We start from the raw sequence: 24,381 nt of genomic DNA, 5'->3' as shown, positions 1-24,381 counted from the left end.
TACAGAGACAATACATCAGGTCAGTAATGTGTTGAACCCAAAACAGCTAACACACATTTTAAAGTTCCATCACTTACTTCATATGTGGCATCAACTGAATTGTATGGGACAGTCATCCAGAAATTGGTAGAGTTGGCATTATACTTGTACAGGGCAAGCAGACTTCCACCAAGTTCTCTTGAGGCCACAAAAGGAATCCAGTTGCGACCCATGTTGCCATATGTTACCATGGTATAGAATGCAGCACCATCACAGTAGCCAGTTACTGTAGGTGGAACTGCAAGAGGAATTGTCACGGCAATGGACTGGATTGGTTAGAAAAAGGTAGTTGTAGACCACAGTCAGGCACTTACTGATGTCTTTGAGAATGGCTTCGACTACAGCAGGATGAGTAAAGGGTGTATTCTCTGGCACTATTTTCAGCAAGTAGGTCAGGGGCAGAATGTAGGTTCTGGTGTCTGGAGGAGTTACCTGAAAGAGAAAGGGTTTGTAGTATTAAACCCAAAGTCAAACAGCAAGCAAAACGTCCACAGGAAGCAAGTGTTTTCAAAGGGCAATAGGATGGTTTAACAGGTGGGATGTTACCTTTTGCTTCACATTGGGGTCCTCAAATGGCACCTGGAGAGTGTAGGTCTTGGATCCATTGGGAAAGACATGCTCCTGGACATTATAACCTTTTAGGTTGGCTTCTGGCACAGTTAACGTCTCTGGTCCAACTATAATTTTGACCAGCTCCACATCAGGCAGGAATGTCCCCAGGGTCACATTGAACACTCTGGCTTTAGGAACAGTGTCTGAAATTAAAACATGCAGTTAAAATGAAGGATATGAAGTGGAGCACTGCAACAAATCCCTTTGATTTACTGCATGTGGACCGGTTCTACATACGGTTTGTGACAACTGGTGGCCGAGGCATGAAAGGAGTGGTTATTGGATGAAGTACTGTGTACTTGGTCTTCTCAGGCCCATCTTGCCAGGTATGCTCCAGCATTGGTTCAATAGAGTAAGAGATCACATAGGTGTTGTCCAATACATGGCTCTGAAAGCACAGAAGCATCTTAGGAAGAAAGCTTTAAAATGAGAAGGATTTAGAAGATGTTGAACTTCTACATACCTTGTAATATCCACCAACAGCTCCCACAGGAATTTTTACAGTGATTAGCTGGGGACTGACATCCAGTTTATAATCTCTACTATGAATCGTTGCAGGGTCAAGCTTGCGGCCATCAACTCCCATTTGGACATCAAGGGTAGTAATTTGTGGTGTCGGAACAAGAGGAGGCAGAACACGGGGAACATTCCATGTAATCATCTGTTCTGTGAAGGCTGTTCCATCTGACAGAAAAGAACACCATAGACTTGGTATAGAAAATTCATACTTAAACCTAGAATAGTTCTTGAGCACCGTTGCCCTCCATAAGCTTACTCACCAGTAGGACATGTAACTGCAGTGTCCACCATCATGACCATCCATCTTTGCTTATAAAAGGTGGTTGATCTTAGCACAGCCATTGGTACAGTTTGGATCTGTTGGAGGGGAGGGGGAACTTTTACTAAAACAAAAGCAAGATTAAATCTACCTTCATAGTCTGGATATACTGTACTAGACAACAATGAAGCCTAGACTACTTACCACCTGAGGCTGGCTTTCTGTGGAGTTGTATGCAGCTCTAACCAGAATTCGAGTTGGTGTAGTGTTTATGCCATAGCCATTTGTCATGGCCTGAGCAACAGTCATAGTTGTCTTTCTATTTGCTGAGAGATGGAACACAATTTTCCAGATGCTGTTGTCAGCAGCAGTTGCCTAGCAAAGAAAAAACCTCATTAGAATAAGGAGTTTGAACACAAAGCATCCCCAGTCTAAAGGATTTGTCACAAATGGCTTGTTTAATAAACAGGAACTAAAACTGAAAGGTGAAAGTTTAACAATGTATCACTCAAACTGTTCTATGTTCACCGGGCATCTCTAATAGAACAAAGTAAATCCTCAAATACAACTGCGTACAAAAGCCTATGTGAAAACATGTCTGGATCCGATACAGGCAGAGTTTACAGCCATTCATTTGTACTGCACCTTAATACATCAGTGTACCAAACTTTAGGACAATACCTGAAATTGCACCTATGCAGCAGTCCTCAAAAAGGTAAATCAGGACACATTTAGCATGAAGGGTTTATAACCCTGCACATATGAAGCCACTACCTCAGTGGTTGAAATACAAGGCTTACACCAACAAGAAAGGGTTAATTTCTCCAATCAATTTCTATCAAAGCAATCACAGAATACATGTATGCAAAGCCAATGCCTTAAATGTCACACAATTCCAATATGGCCACCCTCTTGGGAGACAGGTTAAAGTTAAGGGGGCCGTTAGATTTTGCTTCCTCTAGACGAGACAGTAGAGTAAACTTCAATAGGCAAGACCAAGGGGACATGAATGAAGAAAATGCAAAGTCACATGATTCTACCTCTGGGTACGCAAGGGACCAATCAGGATCATCTTGAACAAAGTTTGGCTCAATGAGTGGCACCCCTCTTCTCACAGAAACCTAAAGAGAATTCACATTAGTCATGAGTGAAGTACTTCTGCAGTGACAATTAAATACCCACACAACCCAACAAGTTATACTGAACAGCATTATCACATCCCGACAGCCCTTACCTCCATGTAGTTTCTTTCACACAGAATCTCCCTCTCCACCCATGGAGAATAGTGGCATGTCATGCTCTGAACATAGGAGGAAGCTGAAGTCATAGCACTGTTTGAGAAGACACTGATTTGTACTGTCAGCTTGTACGTCTCATTCTGGAAACAAAGGCTAAAGTTAGTCCCAGCATGTCACCATTAGAAACAGGTTTACAAGAAATAAAATGATGACTCACTGTGTTCTGAACAAAGCAGCTCAGCACAGAAGCAAGGAACTTGGCATTTCCCAAGAAGTCAACGGTTAAGCTATATCCACACTGTGCAGCCAGTCTTGGAGAGAGGGATACAAGCACCCCCTTATTGTCTATGGGAAAAAATTCAGTTGGCCTTAAACTGTACACGTGATCAAGCAAGGTAGAGATATAACAAAGTGAACACCCCGACCGCCCCGTTCCATCTACTTATTGAAATTGTCATAACTATTCCATCTACTAAATGCAATTTTATAAAAACGATTCATACAAGTAGAATTATACGCCCATTTGGAACAGTGGGTTTAGTGTAAATGATGTCTATTTCTGCGCACTTGCAGTCAACAAATCTGACTAAGGCTGTAGCAGCACAGGTCTACTTAGTGAGATCAGCAACATGCTTCTAAAACTAAGGCAAGAGCCTTTCATACCCTGCATCCTAAAAAAAACAAAGCCTGGTTGCTGTCATACAGCGCAGGAGTGCTCTGTATTTAATTCAGGTTATTACATTACGAGTCAACAGGCTTTGTACATCAAAAGCTTTCCATTCAAGAAAAATGATCACTCACCAATCACATTGATGCGAAAATACTTTCCAACAAAAGACTTCTCCAACATCATCATCATAACACTCCCTTGACATTCTGTCCTCACCGAGCCTGTAGAAGACAACGATACTTGAAAACACACAACCGGCAAATAAACAGGAAGCTGAAAGCTGTTGTGCTGAAGCGACCGTTATCGTACCTAGAGGGGCACAAACTTGCGTCCAAACTTCTGTGACTAACACTGCTAATAGCAATGTTATTCTGCATTGGAAAAAAAAAACGCAAGTGAGAAACACACAATAAAATGAACGTTTCTAAAGTAGAGAAAAGATCAACAATTACCCAAATCTAAGACAACACGGCATCATTAAATCCAAGGCAGCCCCGACCGTGAACTTTCACCGTTATAAAGAAACAATAATAAAAACAAACCCGTCAGTAGCTGAGTTTGGGGTTCCTTAGAGTGCAATGGGGTTATAAAGAGGTTCAGGTGCTAATGGGATCTAATTAGCTGCAATTGATGCACGCACCTCTTTCATATTAGTCCTCTAATTTGCAATCAGTACGTTAATTAAAACTGATAATAATAATAATAATAATAATAATAATAATAATAATAATAATAATAATAATAATAATAATAATAATACTTTTTAAATTATATTACAACCCATTTAGAAGATTGTACTTTGAATTGAAGTTTGGCAGAAGTACGTGCAGATCAAACTGGACTGTCACCTACAAGGACTGTCTGATTAAAGGCTCAGCTATGGAGGCATGTAGTAAACAAACCCCAATGAATAATAAAAAGCAGGCCGCGCAAATGAAGAAACACATTTATATCATGCAGGAATCCAGGCAGATGTGTTGCCTGCGCCAGTGTGAGGGGACGAGAATGACAGCTCGAGTTCTGATGTGAACATCCACAAGTCAATTACACATTTTTACAATTTCACCAGACTGATAGGTAGGCTAAGCAGACATTAATGTAAACAATTTATTTGAGGCCACTTGATTTAAGAAACAGTGCAAAGCATCTCTTTCGCATGTCAGATTTGCCATGACAGGGGCAGTCCCGGGGAATAGAATGACCAAGTGACAAATGGAAAGCACAGCGCTTAACCTGAAATACAACGCGCAGAATTGATTTAGAACAGACTAAACACAAATCGGATGGCGTGCTGGAAATTTGAATTGTAATCAATTTATTTAAGATTTCAAGTTCCCATTTCAATTTTTGAGCTTAATTACATTCATTATTTTATGTATAATTAATTCAATTAGTGTGTTGAGCATTTTCAATTTGGCATTTTATCTTCGAGTGTTGTGCTTTGTCTATTTGACAGCTGTTATTTCAATTCAAATGTTGAACTTTGTCGTTGATGTTTGACGCTCTGGCTTTTGAAGTTCACATTTTTGTTACATTCCACCTCTCATAGGTTTGAACACAAACGGGTTTATTTGTGAAATTGTCACATTGTTTATAGTGTATCCAGCGATCATCTGAACTAACTGGTTCAGTGGTGTGTTCCCGTGAATAGACAGCACATGTCTGAGGGGGGGGTGTTCTGTTCAGCTGTGCATTTCTGTGCGCTCCCCAGCCCGGCCAGCTCTCCCTCCCACCCGATCTGCAATCTTGGGAATATCTTGGTAGCTTTGACCAATCATAGCCCGTGTCACTACCAAGGAGCGAGCCAATCAGATTTCGCAGAGCTACCACGAATGAAGTGACGGAATTATCCAATCAGATCTCGTAGAACTCCCAGGAATCCTGCGCGTTCTCAACGGCGGGAGATTATTGAATCGTGAAGACTTTTGGTTTATTTCGAAATACAATCATCTGAAGGGAAGAATTTTATTACAGTATTATTTTAATTGTCACTAGTACTGTACGTATAGTCACCAAAAATTAAAAAAAATGGCAATAATAATATATGTTCGTATTGACATTTTTACAATAGGTGTCAGTTCTGAGTGTTAAAAAAATGTAATATTTACAACAGCTAGAAACTTGTTTGAGGGACTGTTTTATCCAAAGCGCAATTATATTTAATACATTTCTCCGTTATAATGTTACTGTAATACTTGTATCCGGGACAACAGAAATCGTACCATGGTAAAATAAATAGTACCATATAGTACCGTGGTGTAGTGTTGCATTATACTGTAGATACCAGGATACTTCTTAGAAATAAAAAGGACAATCATATTATCATGATGGTACTGCATTATAGTACCAGAATAGTGCATTGTACATTGATAGTATCGGATACATTGTGTTTTTCTATCATTTATTTTTAATTATGTATCCATGAACGTTATAGTACTGTATTTAACTTCAGGTTTTTAAGTCTAATTTAGTTTCATTGAAAAATGATCTTGTTTTGAAAGCAATACTTAAAAAATGTGAACATGGATACTCCATGCTTTTTAAAAAAAATAATCTCTCTTTTTCAACAGTAAGTCCCTTTTGCCATTGTATAGTAGTGTTTATTTGTTTTCACCCAGTGAACCCCTTTTTGATTTCTTGTTGTTTTGTGTAGAAACCTTTTATTTGGCCATTGTGACTATTTTGTGTTTAGGCTATTTGTTTAATTGAAGTCTTTTGTTTAACTGCAACCTTGCTATTGTGTCACAAATGCTCTTTTTTCAGGTTCAGCTGGAACCCTTGTTTAGAAGAAAGGCTGATGGCAGACTCAGCCTGACTGATACAAAGTAATCCATAAGCTGGTATCGCCCCAGAAGGTTCAACCATGTAAGTTCGAATTTGAATCAATGCTTATAAAAATAATGATCTTCACATTATAACTACTTTATAGGTCTCCCTTTCAGTGCTAATTTCATTATCGATTACAATGCATTTTTATAACTGATGGTGTGATTTAAACTTGGGTGCTATATAATGAATGTTCTAGTATACACATATCAAATACTGGCATTATAATATTTCGAGGAAAACAGTCAGTTGATATAAATGATATGTGGTCCAGTTACCATACCAGGTACCTATTGCTGTTGTTTTTCAGCTCTGATGACTGGTGCTGAACTGAGCAACCAAGAACTCCAGAAAAATCGTATCTTCTTATACTGGACCATGCAAATACACAGGTACAGTGAACTTGATAAAGGATTGTCAGTATTACCATTAAAACTATAGGAATAAAGCTGCTAAATTTTTAGCGCAATTTTCTATGAAATTCCACACAGGAGTTGGTAGCAGTGTTTGATTTTTATAATCTTTCATAAATAATTATAAGGTAGCTGCATTTCTTAATTACAAATACAAAATTAATTAATATTACATTTCGCAATCAAGGATGATGTAATGCGCAAGGATACTTGTCTTTCATAAGAGCTGAAATAAATTATAGCGCTTTGAGATTATATATGTTACGAGCGGATTGTTTAGAAATGTACTTAATTATATTACAACTTTTCTAAAAAAAACAATGTTATCTCGAGAAAGGAGGCTTGTCAAGCCGAAATAGCTCAGCTGGGAGAGCGTTAGACTGAAGATTTAAAGGTTCCTGGTTCGATCCCGGGTTTCGGCAAACAGCCAGAATATTTTTCTGTTTTGTATTATTTTGAACTAAAAAACAGAACACATTTTCTTCTTCAGTGTAATTGGAGGAAATAATAACATATTACAGTGCCATCTTCTAATGGGATTAAGAAATGCAAAAAGCATCGTCCCTGGGTGGGCTTGAACCACCAAACTTTCAGTTAACAGCCGAACGCGCTAACGGATTGCACCACAGAGACCAACCTGTTAAACCACCAAAGCATACGGGAGATGCTGCACAACGTGATCGAGGGAGCAGAAAGCCGAAACAGACCACATCTAAGAAGAAAGCAACACTGGGCAGGAAAGTCTGTAATCACAATTACATGTATTCAAACCAATGCAAGCAAACTTCAAGCCATTTATATTTATTCCCAAATAACACAAACTCTTCCATTGCTAAAAAAAAAATATAAAAAAAAAAACTCCGTTTGTGCTTCTCGGAAGGCATACGATGGAGGGCGCACTGCAGTTTTTCAGCCTGGGGAATATTACAAATTAGGAGACTGTGCTTTAAAATACAGATGTAGGGCGGACGTCTCTGTTACAAAGAATTGACACACTGTATGTATCTCCATAATGCGTTGGGACTAAATACGCAGATACATTAAAACTATTTGGAGAATGCGGGCATCGATCCCGCTACTTCTCGCATGCTAAGCGAGCGCTCTAACATTTGAGCTAATTCCCCCTGAATTATGCCAGCGATTCTCATAGGCTACATCGCAGCTTGATATGATCAATTCAAATTGTTGGCAATGTAGTCTGCGATTTGCAAATTCAAAAAATAAATAAATTAACTAAATAGCAAATATTTCGACAAGAGGCATGTTTTCAATTTCTTCAAAAAGTAGTCTCAGCTCGTTGATTCAGTCGCTTTAAAATCCATCTCTGTGTCCCGATGCAGCAGCGCTGTGTGCTGTGGCTCGAGTTTGTTTGACGAGGCAGGCAATGCAAAAATGCCAAAATTTGCTTTTGTATCACGCGACAAACTTAAGGTATGCTTTAAAATAAAATTGAAATGTCAGAAGTGGGATTTGAACCCACGCCTCCACTTTGAGCCCAGAACACACAATTCTGTGGAAATACAGAGTCTTTGAGTCTGGCGCCTTAGACTACTCGGCTATCCTGCCAAGCTGCACATACTACAGCAGAAAACCACATTATTTATTTCAGCACAGCCTAGGGTTGTCATTATCACGGCCCGATTGGGTTTATTACGCACATACTATTTGTTTATTTAGCAGACGCCTTTATCCAAGGCAACTTACAGAGACTAGGGTGTGTGAACTATGCATCAGCTGCAGAGTCACTTACAACTACGTCTCACCCGAAAGACGGAGCACAAGGAGGTTAAGTGGCTTGCTCAGGGTCACACAATGTGTCAGTGCTTGAGGTGGGATTTGAACCGGGGACCTTCTGGATACAAGACTTTTTTGTTTAACCACCGGACCACACAGCCTCCTAACTGTACATAGTGTAAAAAAAGAAACGGATTGAAGCCAACCCAAAAAAGTAAGATTATGTATTTCAATATTGTTATAGCTATGATGCACGCATTTTACAATAGCAATTGGTATATGACAATGATCAATAAGTAATTTTGTTGCAATACTGTATACAATGTGAACAGAATCAGACATTGATCAGTTGCCTCGAAAAAACATCTACCCCGGACGTTGAAAAGAATTGTGGGAAATGTGGGCTCAGGCATAGAAGCAAAGGTATATTTCAAGGTCTTAAAACAACATTTCCCACAATTCTTTTCAACGTCCTGTCCCTGCCTATTGGCTGAGCATCGCAGAACAAGCAGGGGCGGCACATTCAAATGTCAAACTGTACAGTCAGACGCGGAGCATTTAGCTTGTTTGTTTTTACGCTACTGACTGTCTCTGTTGAAGCGAATACTGTTTTGTTTTTAGCCGTATTTTTATTTTCATCGGCAGACGTGCTCTGGATGCAAGCACAGTGCTGACATGTCATTTCCTAAAATTATATTAAGCAAGGTTTCGGGTAAATATATAAAGAAAAAAGGGAGTGTATATTTTAGCACTAGTACAACAAGACCATGTACGGAATTAAAATGAATGGACTATAGAATAGTCTTTTTTGGGGGTTTTTTGGAACAATTTAAATGGTTTAAAAGCAAAAAAGATTATCCATAAACTAATGTTAACAGAAAATACATATAAAAATAGAATTTCGACAAAAGCTGCCGGGAAGCACTGTCGCTGCTGATTGCTTGTTTCTACGCGCTTTGAAAAGGGAGTCTCGTCTTCCAGAATATCACTTACAATGTGCGCCATCAAAAATAAGAATAAAGTTTCTAAAGAAGATGATTTCAGCAAGCTAAAACACCACACGAACACTTGTCATGTGACACTTTCTATATTGGCTTGCTAGCTTGCAATGGTCTGCTGGTCCGCGGCGGTGCGGCACTGAGCGCTGGTTTAACATGTTACAGGTGTTACACACCAGCGCCAGTAGCACTGAGCGCTTTTCACCTCCAGCGACAGTGTGTCACTGACGCTGGCATGCGTATCTGGTGTTAAACGAACCATCTGAAATGGTTCTATATAGACACTTTTAGGGTTCCATATATGAAGCACGCCAAAGAACCTTAAAAGGTTATAGAACTCTTTATTCTAAGAGTATACTAGCATGCGCTTGATGCGTAGGCTACATAACTCTGAATGTTTGTAGCAATTGACACAATAATATATAACGCAAATGCAAATTACAAAATGTACACTACATAATCTGATGGCAAGAAAAATAGAACACAAATTAGTTGTATTTATCTTTATTAATAACAGCATGTTATATTATTTTACATAATGTTAGTAGTGTACGCTATATGTGCTATCACCATGTTAATTTTTAACCAATGAGAATGCAGCATTTGGTTTTGACAGGTCCCCTAGCCAATCAGAATCGACCAGAGGTTCCGACTCCCAGTTCCGGTCATGTGTTTGTAGTCTTTAAGCAATTCCAGAAGTCCCACCCTCCCGTCAAAACTAAAATGTATCAAGTGTTGAAAAAATTAAATGAGTAAAAAGGGAAAACAAAAATGTATAAAATGTTGAAAAGATAAAGCACGTTTTGAAAATAAAATGAGCAGTAAAATGTTAAAAACAAGTTTACAATGCATGTGCTTAAAAATGAAAAACCGTTTAAAAACAGAGAAATGTGAATTGTTAAAACCTGCAGAGAACAGAGAACCGTGTCTGTTGAAAAAAGACTAAAAACGTGCTAAACAGTTTAAAACACTTCTTAACTACCACATAGATAGATAAATAAATAAAACAAAGTAAGATGTGAGAACCTGTAGACATTGTTAACATTTTAAAAAAACGTATTTTACATAGCTTTAGACCTAAGCACAAGTTCCAACTTTGTTACAATGTATTTGCTTAAAGAATATATATATATTTTTTAAATAAAATACTACAAACCTTAAATGTGTCTGCGGGAAAGAGAACACTGCTGTACACTAATCTGTGCCCTGCAGGAGCTAAGGGCGTCGCTCGAAGATAAGAAACTAGGGGAACCCCAGCACTGGCTAGCAGCATCGCTGGGCATGTGCGAAGGGTGTTGCTGGTACGTCTGTTCGAAGATAAGAAACGGTACAGAACCAAACGGCGAATCTCTGCAATAAATGGTAAAAACAAGGTTGCCATGCAGTTACTTAAAAATGAAAAACAATTTTAAAAGGGGAGAAATGTGAATTGTTAACACGTGTAGAGGTTGCATGTCCAGAGCTATATTGCGGCGACACAGAAGGAAACGACACAGGATGGCTTTAAACAGAGCAGTGTGTATATTTAAAAAAGACAAAATGTTTAAAATAAGGAACAACCTGTTTAAAATGTACATACTTAACCCAACACAAACAAACAAACAAACAAACAAGGGCTCTGCACTCTTGACCGGAGGGTCGTGGGTTCAATCCCAGGTGGGGAACGCTGCTGCTTGAGCAAGATACTTTACCTAGATTGCTCCAGTAAAAAAAAAATAACACCCAACTGAATAAATGGGCAAGTGTATGTAAAAATAATGTGTAAAAAATAATGTAATTTAATTGGTTTAAAAGCAAACAAGATTATCCATAAACTAATGTTTACAGAAAATACATATAAAAAGAGAATTTCGACAAAAGCTGCCGGGAAGCACTGTCGCTGCTGATTGCTTGTTTCTACGTGCTTTGAAAAGGGAGTCTCGTCTTCCAGAATATCACTTACAATGTGCGGCTTCAAAAATAAAAATAAAGTTTCTAAAGAAGATGATTTCAGCAAGCTAAAACACCACACGAACACTTGTCATGTGGCACTTTCTGTATTGGCTTTCTAGCTTGCAATGGTCTGCTGGTCCGCGGCGGTGCGGCACTGAGCGCTGGTTTAACATGTTACAGGTGTTACACACCAGCGCCAGTAGCACTGAGCGCTTTTCACCTCCAGCGACAGTATGGCACTGACGCTGGCAAGTTTATCTTTCACAGATATTTACAAATCCCTACATTTATAATAAAGAATGAACAGTTAAGTGTTTGGAATGAACTTTCCTTCGTGTTGCACAGGATATTTGTGTTAATAATCTCAAGAGTGCGATGTACGTCAGAGGCATCGACAGACATGTTAACACATGGACGCTACAGCGTTTGAAAGCTGACCAGTGTGTGTAGGCATAGAGGATGGACTAAACTAATATCTCGACACACGCAGCATAGTGTTTACAGCTGGGCATTAGATACAATTTGATCATGTAAATGAAGCACGTTTTACTATGGAGGTGACATTGGTACCTAGTTTCTCTATTTCACTTCAGTCGTGTTAGAATTCCCCTGGTAAAAATGAAACGGTGGCACTACCTCCCAGCTCAGGGAGATATTTATGTTCCTTCATTTCAGTGCATTCAAACTTTAGCTTTTTATTTTCAGGATCTTTGAGGAGGAGCCCCTCTGTCAAAGAGTCTGCATACTGTATTGTGAAGAATGTGGTTATCAAGTGACTGCATTACACTCCAGATAGGGCAGGTGTAAGTTAGATAGCCACGAGAGATGACAAGTTAAAGAAGAGCCCCTCACCCCCTTGTTTTTACACACTCTGTTTTAACAAGTCAATTTGTAACCAAGAAAAAATCCTTAATGTGAATTTAGGATACCTTCAGAAATTATTCTCTGCAAAGAAAATGCTTAACATCTGCTCAAAGTATTTGTTGGTGTTTTCTTTATATATAAATATTGGATATATGAGTGTTTGTAGACAAAATGCACGCACACAGAATGTAAAATGTGTGCTCACACACCCCGAACTATGTGTGTGTTGCAAATAAATAACAAGAAGCAGCGGATCCGTCCTGTAACGTGGAAGCGCAGTACAAGCGAACCGTTTCACAGGATGTGGATAAGTACCTGTTTGTAAATATTGTAAATGTTTTGTAAGCAATGTTTTCTGATGACTAAATTGGAATATTTTTTTTAATTTATTGTTTTTTTTAAAGATTTCAGTTTGCATAACTGAATTACTGGCACCACATGTTTCAATACTACACAGTAGCTGGTTGCAGAACATTGACACAAAACCGTTTCTAAAAGGACAATAATGTAAACCGGATGGCCCCTTGGCATCTTAAAACACCACATTTTCTTAGCTGACCGTCACAAACTGGACATTCTCAAGAACAGCCATCCCAGCTAGAGGGGCCCAACTAGCATCTCTAAAGTTTAGTTATTTTCATCTTGGCTAAAACTCTTGAACACCGTAGCTTGGAAAAATATAACTAGCACACACACGCACGCACGCACGCACACACACACACACACACACACACACACACACACACACACACACACACACACACACACACACACACACACACACACACACACACACACACACACAGTGTGAAGTGTAAGGGCAACAAAAGATAATAGTTTTACAGTGTGTGCCCTGTGCTAAGAACTCCCCAACAATTGTTCATCGAAATTGCATTGCCGATTCTCTTGTGAAACTGGCTGGACAACCTCTAGATAGCACCGCAGGACACAGCATGTTGTAGGCTTTGAAATGCGCTGTCCACTTCTTTAGCTGTCTTGCTTGTCAAAGGGCCAGGCCCTGCATCCTTAGACAGCGCAGCTATACACGCTATAATGTAACCTAAAATCATCGTTGAAGTTTCAATACCAGCACATCTCTAATCTCTAGTTCATTTTGCCATTGCTACTCAATGTCAGCAACCACCGTTCTGTTTCTCTTGAAAAATGCTCCCTATTTGGTTTATGCATCGTGTAAGCTTACTGGTCTGTTAACCAATTTGACACTTATTTTCTTTATGCAGACACCCCACTATTCTGCACACTTTTTAACAGGATATATGGAATAGTTTTTCGTGCAGTTTTCTGTAAATGCAGTCCTATGTATGAAAAACTTTAAAACGGGAGTGACATGCTGTGTAACGAGAAGTGTTCTATGTCATTTTATTAACTTTTTAAAATTGTTTACCATTCCCCTCTTTAAAACTGTTCTCATTCTACCTAAAGGAATTACAGCAGACTCTTGTACTTATCGCCTCTAGCCTATCACCACAGGCCAGTGCAATCCCCAGCCCCTCGCTCATGAGGGGGATCTGTCGCTTGTACAATTCTCTCTCAGTCTGCCATGCTCACACAAGAATAGACACAGCCGAAGTTTATCACATTTTATTTTAAAACAATTTTTTGCTTTAAGTAAATACGTTGTAACAATGTTGGAAATTGTCTAAAATATGACCGCTGATAGTCAATGTTTGTACCATATTGTTTTGACGTTTTGAAGCTTTAAAATAAATAAACTTAAATATACATTCATGATCCGTGCATTTCAGCATAAACGCCTGGTTTCAAAGTGTTTAAATACGTGCCTAAAGACTGTTTTGTTCAGATGATAATCCTTCAATCTGTACTTTTGAAAACTTTTGTGTTTTTTGTATACTTCTGTATAAGCTACAGGCCTCTTCAGCATTGCCAAGAGAGACCCAAACTGATCTTTCTGCACAGCTGGGTCAACATATGCCTTATTTTAATTGTATAAATTAAAAAAAAATACAACAACATCTCTATACTTTAGTTTTATTTACCGTTTTACGGTAACAATTTGTTTTCTTTATCTCAAAATTGACTTGAAAACTTTAAAACTGTTGTTTTAAAACTACACACATGGCCCTGAACCTAGGTAAAACTTCTGTAAAAACTACAATCACGTGACAGGAAGGGGCGTGGCGCTTCCACAACGCCCTCAGCACCCTGGGGGAACTGCAGCCACACTCGCAATTCTCTCTGTTTGTTCAGATACAGACAAGCACTGACACTGAAAAGGTTTGTAGCATCTTATTTTAAAACTGTTTTTTTTTCTTCAGTTTATGTAAATACATTGTAACAAGTCTAACATAGCAGCAGCCGATAGTCAAGGTGTGTATTCTTTTTTATTTTTTATTTGACATTTTAAGGTTTTAAAGCAGGGGTGCCCAAGTCTGGTCCTGGGGGGCCGATGCCCTCCTGGTTTTTGTTTAAACTGTACACTAAATTGATTAATTGGACAAATTAAGCTTCTAATAAGGGCTTGATTGGTCCAATTAAGTAATTTTGGGCACAGTTGCAACAAAAGTCAGGAGGGACATCGGCCCTCCAGGACCAGGATTGGGCACCCCTGTTTTAAACTCAAGACACTTGGTACAGACATTTCAGAAGCCGACCCTGCTGTTTTAGACATGCTTGTACATCCAGCTGTGTAAAATAAGTAATGCAAGAAGGTTTTTTTAAATGTTAACAATGTATACAGGGTCTCACATTATTATTATTTTATTTTATTTATTTATTTATGTATTTATTTATTTGTGTTGGGTTAAGTATGTACATTTCTTAAACAGGTTGTTCCTTATTTTAAACATTTTGTCTTTTTTCAACAGACACGCTTCTCTGTTTAAGACCATCCTGTGTCGCTTTCCTTCTGTATAGGTCCATTTAGCTCTGTACATACAGCATCGGATCGTTGTTCATTATAAAACACTTTATTTTATTTATTTATTTATTTTTAAACGGACACGCTTCTCTGTGTAATGTACTTGTTTTTAACATTTTACTGTCTTCGTTTTCAAGCTCGTTTATTTTTTCAGCACTTCGTACCCTTTTTGTTTTCACCCATTTTACTGCTCATTTTTTTTCTGAAATAAAGAATAGAACAAACTGTATACCCTTGTTTTCAAACTTATTTTTATTTTTCTAAAAAGCTTATTTTATTTTCTGAAATGACACATATAACAAAACAATGTATTCTCCTGTTTACCCATTTCACTCTAAATACATTTAAATTAAAAATGAATACCCCAAACCTTTGTTTAATTCGCTATTTTAATGTGATAAACTACAATCATGGAACACGGATTCCAAAAGTGCATTAACAACTACATACACGTGACATGATGGGAGGGTGGGACTTCCGATATTGCTTAAAGACTACAAACACATGACCGGAACTGGGAGGCGGGACTTCTGGTCCTGATTGGTTAAGGCCGCCTGTCAAAACCAAATGCTGCATTTTCATTGGTTAAAAATTAACATGGTGATATCGCATATAGCGTATTCTACTGACGTCACACGTGAGAAGTTTTGGACATTTTTGCGGGTATTTTATTTGGTTATATTTTGAGTAGTTTTAAAATATTTACGATATGACTAAGCAAAATACTAAGCTGTATGATACACAACCATTAGTGTTTACATCACTGTTGCTAAACATTGTAACAATGACACGCATCAATATTTGTCATATGATGTACATTTCATTATTACCTTGGGCTACAAACGGAGCACTTTCTAAAAGGCACAGTCTGGTAACAGGCGTTATTGCAAATAAGAATTTGTTCTCAAAGGTTTTACTTGATTAAAGAAAAGGAATGATTTTTCGTATGATTCGTATCAGCGTTATTCCACAATTAAAATAAAAGGCTAAAATTGAGTGCCCCCAACATCTTTAAACAGCTTGTTGAGTAGTAAAAACGCGCTGGATACTGAACTAAACTGCAGCTACGTTTCAGCATGAATGTGACACTGACAGTGTGCCTCGTTCGCCAGAAGCAGTTTTATTGAACAAGTATGTTCACTAAATTTAAGCATTGCCTGTGTCGATGATGATTATATATGAGAAGTGTATTGATATGGTTACCAAACAACCAAAAAAAGCCTTCATAGTTTTTGCAAGTGTACAAATAAAAACTCTCCGACAGCAACTTATTCCGCAGCAAACGGATTCCGAGGATCCCTGGTAATTAAGCACATAAAACACAAAAAGTTGAAATTGCAAATAATGTAGTTGCTATTTGTTACACTGGGGAACATCAGAGGTGAGTGTGATGTCACAACTTACGCTCCTGCTTGGGTTGGGTTTGGGCGGGTTTTTAGGAAGAATTGGTGAGTTTTTGTAAAAATAGTTGGCAACCCTGTCGAGCACTAGAAAAGGCAGCACTGGTGCTAGTAGTACATGTGACAAGAGTATCTTGCTGCCAGTGTTAAGGAACAGAATTTAGAACACTATATTTATTTTTATTTCTTTAAACAATTTCAGGCACACAATGGGTCTGTGGAATTCCATTAGGTACTACAATACAGTTAAATACTTGCAGATTAAAAGCAAAAAACTGGCATGCCTGAAATGGAGTATACACGGAATCATTTTCATATCGATCTGGTGAGTCACAAGTCAAAGACTTCTACTGACAAAGCACTAATGCTCTGAAAGAAATTGGACATATTTAATTGAGGACTTTCCTCTAGTAAAATATCGGGTAAAATGTACTTGTTGTTACTATTAGTAGTACTAACCTTCTTCTTCTTCTTCTTCTTCTTCTTCTTCTTCTTCTTCTTCTTCTTCTTCTTTGTGGTAGTCGTAGTAGTAGTAGTTGTTGTTGTAGTCATAGTCGTAGTGGTAGTATTAAGAATAACACACAACATAATACAATTCATTTATTTACATCACTTCTTTTTTTGTGAAATATCATTAATAAATTCGTTTTTTTTTTCTTCTATGCTGAAGTAGCATAGTTCAGATCCCTGAATTTGCATTGTTTTGAAACGAAGGTCTTAAAGTGAGACTGGCCACAACGAAGGAGAGAATTATTAAACTATTCATTCCTGTTGTTTGTCATCATCCTGAGTGATTCAGAGTTCTGTTGCTCCCGTATTGAGATTAGTGTTCCTTCTATTTGACAACACACGTTGCAATATCGCCGGATTCAAGGAATTAAACTGCTTTCCGAAACATAAAACATCATCATTCTTTATATTATTTACTGAGTCTCACACGTGCAGCCAATACAACTTTAGTACACTCTGTCAATATAAACTTGGTACTTCACGTATTCTCCTAGAATAGGGCACCATCTATTGGCATATCCCGGTATTGCAGGTACACCGACATAACTGAATCCCAGTAACTTAACACAGTATCATTACATCTCCCCTTCTTTATAAGTATTCCAGTGTTTTGTAAGTGCAGGGGTGGACTACCCTGACCCTAGTGGCTATACAGGGATTATTCTGTCCCAGACGCTATCCAGTAAGAATTCAGCTTTCTGAATTCTAACTGGATAGTGTCTCTTCATGAATATAATATTAGTGGGTACAGAATATAATATTAATGGGTACACACTGTATAGGAAAGACAGGCAGGACAGAAGAGGCGGAGGGGTAGCGCTATACATAAGAAATAGTCTTGAAGCCCAGGTGTTCAATCAGGTCAAAGAAAACAATGCAGAATCAATATGGGTCAGAATAATGGACACAAATTCAAAGGGCATAATAATAGGAGCATGCTATAGACCGCCAAATTCAGTCGCTGAGCAAAATAATCTGTTATACAATGACATTCGAAATGCATGTAGAAAAGGAGAAGCCATACTAATGGGGGGTTTCAACTTCCCCCGTATAAAATGGGAAAACCCGATGGGGGGCACGACGGACGAAATTGAAATGGTGGAAATGACAAATGACTGCTTCCTAACGCAATTTGTCAAGGCACCGACTAGAGGGGAGGCATGCCTTGATTTAGTCTTTTCAAATAATGAAGACAGAATAACTAAAACAGAGGTCAGAAAGCCATTGGCAAACTCAGACCACAACATGGTCTCATTTGAAATATTTTTTAAAACCCCAAAAGTAATGACTAAAGCTAAGGTTTACAATTTTAGAAAAGCAAACTATGAAGGTATGAAACAGAGACTAACAGAAGTAGATTGGAGTAAAATAGAGAAAACATCCACAGAAAAAGGATGTCTGTTTTTTAAAAATGTAGTACTAGAGGCGCAAAACAATTATATCCCAAAATAGACAAATCTAAATCTAAAACAAAATGGCCAAAATGGTTTAATAGATCAATTAAAAAAATATTCAGCGAAAAAAGGCACTTTACAGAGCATTTAAAAGGGACCAAAAACAAAGTAGACAGAAAGAGTACTTGGAACTGCAAACATAAGTCAAAAAGGAAGATAGAAAGGCCAAGAGAGAGATAGAAATCAATATTGCTAAGGGGGCTAAAACCAATTCCAAAATATTTTCCAATATTATAACAGCAAGAGAACATTCAAAGAGGAGGTTAAATGTCTAAGAGACACAAATGGCAAACTCATAGATGAAGAAAAAAATAGCAAATATATTAAATGATTACTTTTCACAAGTTTTTACAAAGGAGGACACGGACAACATGCCCGACACATTCGACCTGTTCCTATCCAGTTTTAAATAACTTTAGCATAACACAGGTAGAAGTGTTAAAGGGACTAGGAGCTCTTAAAATAAACAAATCCCCTGGGCCAGATGAGATCCTCCCAATAGTACTCAAGGAAATGAAAGAAGTTATTTACAAACCGCTAACCAAGATCATGCAACAGTCTCTTGACACAGGGGTTGTACCGACAGACTGGAAAATAGCAAACGTAATACCGATCCACAAAAAGGGAGACAAAACCGAACCAGGTAACTGCAGACCTTAAGCCTGACTTCTATTATATGTAAACTTATGGAAACTATAATATGATCCAAAATGGAAAATTACCTATATGGTAACAATATCCTGGGAGACAGTCAGCATGGTTTTAGGAAAGGGAGATCATGTCTAACTAACCTACTTGACTTTTTTGAGGATGCAACATTGAAAATGGATAATTGCAAAGCATATGTCATGGTTTATTTAGATTTCCAGAAAGCTATTGACAAAGTCCCGCATAAAAGATTAATTCTCAAACTGAACACAGTAGGGATTCAAGGAAATGCATGCACATGGATTAGGGAGTGGTTAACATGTAGAAAACAGAAAGTACTGATTAGAGGAGAAACCTCAAAATGGAGTGAGTTAACCAGCGGTGTACCACAGGGATCAGTATTAGGTCCTCTGCTCTTCCTAATCTACATTAATGATTTAGATTCTGGTATAGTAAGCAAACTTGTTAAATTTACAAACATTACAAAAATAGGAGGAGTGGCAAACACTGTTGCAGCAGCAAAGGTCATTCAAAATGATCTAGACAGCATTCAGAACTAGGCAGACTCATGGCAAATTACATTTATTAGAGAAAAGTGTAAAGTATTGCATGCAGGCAATACAAATGTGCATTATAAATATCATATGGGAGATACTGAATTTGAAGAAGTGAACTATGAAAAAGACCTAGGAGTTTATGTTGACTCAGAAATGTCTTCATCTAGACAATGTGGGGAAGCTATAAAAAAGGCCAACAAGATGCTCTGATATATTGTGACAAGTGTTGAATTTAAATCAAGGGAAGTAATGTTAAAACTTTACAATGCATTAGTAAGACCTCACCTAGAATATTGTGTTCAGTTCTGGTCACCTCGTTACAAAAAGGATATTGTTGCTCTAGAAAGAGTGCAAAGAAGAGCAACCAGAATTATCCCGGGTTTAAAAGGCATGTTGTATGCAGACAGGCTAAAAGAATTGAATCTATTCAGTCTTGAACAAAGAAGACTACCCAGCGATCTGATTCAAACATTCAAAATCCTAAAAGGTATAGACAATGTCAACCCAGGGGACTTCTTTGACCTGAAAAAAGAAACAAGGACCAGGGGTCACAAATGGAGATTAGATAAGGGGCATTCAGAACAGAAAATAGGAGGCACTTTTTTACACAGAGAATTGTGAGGGTCTGGAACCAACTCCCCAGTAATGTTGTTGAAGTTGACACCCTGGGATCCTTCAAGAAACTGCTTGATGAGATTCTGGGATCAATAAGCTACTAACAACCAAACGAGCAAGATGGGCTGAATGGCCTCCTCTCATTTGTAAACTTTCTTATGTTCTTATGTTCTTATGTTCTTAATCCTCTCCTGAGGTTCACTTTTTTCAGCCACTTGTTTCCTTTGATGCTTCACTTCATTTGCTTCAGGTTTCTGTTGTCTTTATCAAATCCCTTCAGTTTCTTCTGTACTGATGCCCTTCTGATTCCACAATGCATGAGTGTGGCTGTGTGCTATTTGTTAGAACAACAGCAGGTCTCCACATTCTCTCCTCCCTTACCCTCACTGTATCTCCTGGCTGAGGCTTCAGAAGTTTTGACCCTCGGTCGTAGTATTATTTTTTCTCGGTTTACTTTTAGCTTTTGTGTAACTCCTCTTGCTACTTGTGGTTGGAGCAGCTTCTGTGAAGAGGGGAGTCTGGTTTTTGTCCTTCGTCCCACAAGTAATTGAACTGTTGATGCCAAACCCTCCAGTAGTGTGTTGCGATAGTCCAGTAATGTAAGATGTGGATGTTGACAATCAGCTTCGGCTTTTCTTAACAATTCTTATTCTTTTTATTTGCATTTAGATTGAGGATATCTAGGCAATGCTGTACTATGCTTAAGCCCATACTCTTTGCTGAACTGTTGAAATCCTGCAGATGCATACTGTGGGCCATTGTCAGATATCACTTCATCTGGAATTCCATGTCTGCTGAACTGTTTGCAGTAGGTAATTACCATTGAGCTCTTGGCATTTGCCAGCTTGTTGATTTCAATGCAGTTTCAATATGGGAGGAGTCATACGAAAAAAAACACTCATTATCATATAATAGACGTATCCCACCAACTTAACACGACCATCATGACAGTAAAAATAAACATAATGAAGCGTTCTTACTTTTGTATAAGCCGCACGAAGACTAACTCGACTGTGCAGAATACTTTTTTTTCTATGGGTAAATATCGTGACTTTCTTCCTAAGCATCGGGACGCGGGTCATTTGCTAGGAAATCGGGACTGTCCCGACCATATAGGGACTGTTGGCATGTATGCATGTATTATTTACCGAGTCTCACACATGTAGCCAATACAACAACTGTATTAGTACACACTCTGTCCCTACAAACTTGGAACTTAATATACTCTCCTAGAGTAGGTCACCATCTATTGGCATACCCCGGTATTGCACAAATATAGCAAATGCATATTAATGTTTACCGTTTATATTCTGATTGTTCACAAACATACAGAAACATTCAGGTATTGCATGTAAAGAATATGAATATTAATATTACATCATAGAATACATTTATATTGAAATAAGTTAAAGATGTATTTTTCTATAGGCACGCTGTAGTAGTAATATTATTTAGTCATTTAAAAGACGCTTTTATCCAAAGCGACTTACAGAGACTAGGGGGTGAACAACTGCTGTTCTGTGCTTTAGGTCGCATAGTCATTTTTGGACTTCTTTATTTGACATTTTTTATGGAAGACGTTGCGTTTATTTTTTCAGTTATATCCTTCCTTATTTTAAATTTGCCAGTGGCTCTAAACCTTTGCCGAAAAGAACAGTTTGATGTGCTAAAATCTCATCATCGAGCAAAACTCAACTTGGGTGGCTATTAATGTATTTTTCCTTTTTTTCTCATTGTTGATCAGTGCTTGAATTATGGGACAAAAAGTAGGGGGCCCTAAAATGTGAATGCGAAGTGACTGTTAGCACAGCCAATCAATGTGTTCCTCTCAGACTTCACAAGCATATACAAACTCCAGTATGTAAATCACAGTATTCCAGTACGCACTAGTGATACAAAATCACCATATTTGTCATGTTTGATTTTTTTCTGCTTGCTTTTTTTTTCTCAAGGAAACAAAGTGAGTCAACACTCGCTTAGTTTATAGATAGATCTTTATTTTTATATTATTATTATTATTATTTGTTTATGTAGCAGACGCCTTTATCCAAGGCGACTTACAGAGACTATGTGAACTATGCATCAGCTGCAGAGTCGCTTACAATTACATCTCACCCAAAAGACGGAGCACAAGGAGGTTAAGTGACTTACTCAGGGTCACACAATGAGTCAGTGGCTGAGGTGGGATTTGAACCGGGGACCTCCTGGTTACAAACCCTTTTCTTTAACCACTGGACCACACAGCCTCCAACTTTTTTTAAAAAGTTGATTGAATTAATAAAAGCTGAAAAACACAGTACAGAAAACATTCCTTAAAACAGACCGTCCTTAATGTTTTGCAAATAGGGACCTCGTATTTCTTTCACAAGAGTATAGTTTTTTTTTTTTTTAAATCAATCTCAAACTTTATTTACTTTGGGGGAAAAAAAATATTCTTTACATAACTCATAAGTTAAATCTTTATGAATACGTGTAGGCATATATCCATGGCAACCAATACTTATTTTAATTTATACCCCTAGCTTTGAAGACAAGAAATCCCTTAATATGATATTGCACTGTATATACCATCACAAAGTGCTTTACAGAGGCAGGCTGTGAACTGTGCATTATATGCAGAGTCACTTACAATAGGACATTGACTTAACATCTCATCCGCAGGGTTGGATTGCAAGAAGATAAAGTGACTTGCTCAGGGTCACACGTGAGTCAGTCAGTGGCAGAGGTGGCATTTGAACTGGTTACAAGCCTGGGACTGTAGCCACTGGACCGTACTGCCTCCTTGATATATTATATATATATATTCCCTGTGTTACTCCCTCTCTCCTGCATCACACAAGAACTGAGACAGGGAATCCTCAGGTTCTCCAATAGACGGTTTATTGAAGGCAGTTCTTGCAGCCGTTCCCACTCATGCAGTAACTTTAAAATAAAGAATCCAAATGGTTTCAGCCAGCTTCATTTATTACTCCCTATCCCTCCTTCCCAATCATGCAGTAATACAAAATACAATTATATTTAGAGATAGCATGCTGAAATAAAATACATTTCTCAGAAAACACATTATTGCATGTTTTATCATTTACATTGAACCTTATTTTTCTAACAGTTTCATAAAATATTTAACACTACTACTCATTTAATGTAAACAACAAAAATAAACAGGAGAACAACGTACCTGTAAAATAAACCATTCCAATGGTTTCAGCCAGCTTCGGGTCTGACTCCCTATCTCCTCTACAGAAAACATAAAGTAATGAATATACTAGCTGAGCCATTGTCATTGAAGTCAGGCCAAAGCCCAGTGAAACACAATGCAGTCTACACATCAGCACCCACGTGTGGACATCCAATAATCAGAAATGCACTAAATACAGATTTCAAACTGTGTGCACTCATATGGAAGTATTACATTAACCGTCCAGCTGCCCATTTATTTTGGCAATTTCCAAATTTTTCATTCTCAGCCCTCAAATAAGTAATTTAGATAAAATTACTTTGCTATAGTTTAAAAAAATAAATTCTTATATTGTTATGAAACATGGAAATATATTATTTTCAATAGGACTTAAACAACAACAATGTGTTTACAATTATAGCATTATAACAATATAAATCACAACATCCCCCCCCATGGCAGCATTATAATTACAGTGCAGCAAAAAGTCATTGTGCAGGCATATCACTTTTTAGAAATAACTTTGGTGTGATAGATTTCAAAGCAGATGCCCTTCAAACTCTAATCAATGCTAATGTCTTTATCTAGCACATATATGTAGCGGACGCACTGTGACTTTCTCCCCCCCCCCTCACTGCACCCCTAAAAGCTAATCTGAGTACGCCACCCCCTAATATAGAGTTTTATATTATAGAGCTGGAGGGATACCCTATAGGACTAGACACATAAGCAAATGTTACCAAGTTTCTACAACAGCCCCCCCCCTCAATTAAATGAGCCAGCAGACAAGAATGCAGTTTAGAATGTTTTATTACAAAAGAAATATTAAACTAAAACAAGATCAACAATGAATGCAGAACTATGTATAGAAAATGACTGATAGATGCAATACCGAAAACTGCCACACGATGGCCAACAAGCATGTGCTTAAGGATTCAACTAATACAATAGATGATAAGCACAAGGCACACCTTAATTTTAAACCACTGGATCTCTCCCAGCGTGTGCTCATAGAG

The 24,381-nt window shown here is 38.0% G+C and overlaps 1 protein-coding gene, 1 non-coding gene and 1 pseudogene across 3 annotated transcripts; 2 read left to right on the top strand and 1 right to left on the bottom strand.

Annotated features, from left to right (window-relative positions):
- Positions 1–5: 5 nt before the first annotated feature.
- On the bottom strand, positions 6–3,912 carry LOC117395342 (uncharacterized). Of its 2 annotated transcripts, XM_059007724.1 has the most exons (13): positions 3,790–3,912; positions 3,647–3,708; positions 3,469–3,558; positions 2,885–3,012; positions 2,664–2,807; positions 2,470–2,550; positions 1,634–1,804; positions 1,431–1,527; positions 1,115–1,335; positions 889–1,039; positions 586–794; positions 354–471; positions 6–277 (listed from the first exon to the last, which is right to left on the bottom strand). In XM_059007724.1, exons 1-13 carry the CDS (start codon positions 3,813–3,815, stop codon positions 21–23), a joined length of 1,755 nt encoding a protein of 584 aa, XP_058863707.1. In that variant the 5' UTR covers positions 3,816–3,912; the 3' UTR covers positions 6–20. The 2 variants fall into 2 exon arrangements, with proteins under 2 accessions (XP_058863707.1, XP_058863708.1); XM_059007725.1 differs by having other exon boundaries at positions 138–471; positions 3,790–3,910.
- A 3,013-nt stretch (positions 3,913–6,925) lies between these two features.
- On the top strand, positions 6,926–6,998 carry trnaf-gaa (transfer RNA phenylalanine (anticodon GAA)). Its single transcript has one exon. It is a non-coding gene; the product is annotated as a tRNA-Phe (tRNA).
- A 12,378-nt stretch (positions 6,999–19,376) lies between these two features.
- The window catches only part of LOC117395249 (P2X purinoceptor 4-like), a 36,606-nt pseudogene continuing 31,601 nt past the window's right edge, over positions 19,377–24,381 (top strand).

This window comes from Acipenser ruthenus, chromosome 35 (assembly GCF_902713425.1).
Source record: "Acipenser ruthenus chromosome 35, fAciRut3.2 maternal haplotype, whole genome shotgun sequence".
In the NCBI taxonomy this organism is placed as follows: domain Eukaryota; kingdom Metazoa; phylum Chordata; class Actinopteri; order Acipenseriformes; family Acipenseridae; genus Acipenser; species Acipenser ruthenus.
The sequence above is the reverse complement of the archived record's forward strand: the minus strand, read 5'-3'. Positions and strand labels throughout refer to the sequence as shown.

Bases quoted from the DNA above. Each gene is read 5' to 3' on its own strand.
- LOC117395342 (XM_059007724.1), bottom strand. From the start codon at position 3,815: ATGATGCCGTGTTGTCTTAGATTTGG. The intron at 3,013-3,468 runs GTGAGTGATCAT...TTTTTCCCATAG, and splicing joins TTTTCGCATCAATGTGATTG to ACAATAAGGGGGTGCTTGTA. The intron at 1,040-1,114 runs GTATGTAGAAGT...CTGTGCTTTCAG, and splicing joins CTGTTGGTGGATATTACAAG to AGCCATGTATTGGACAACAC.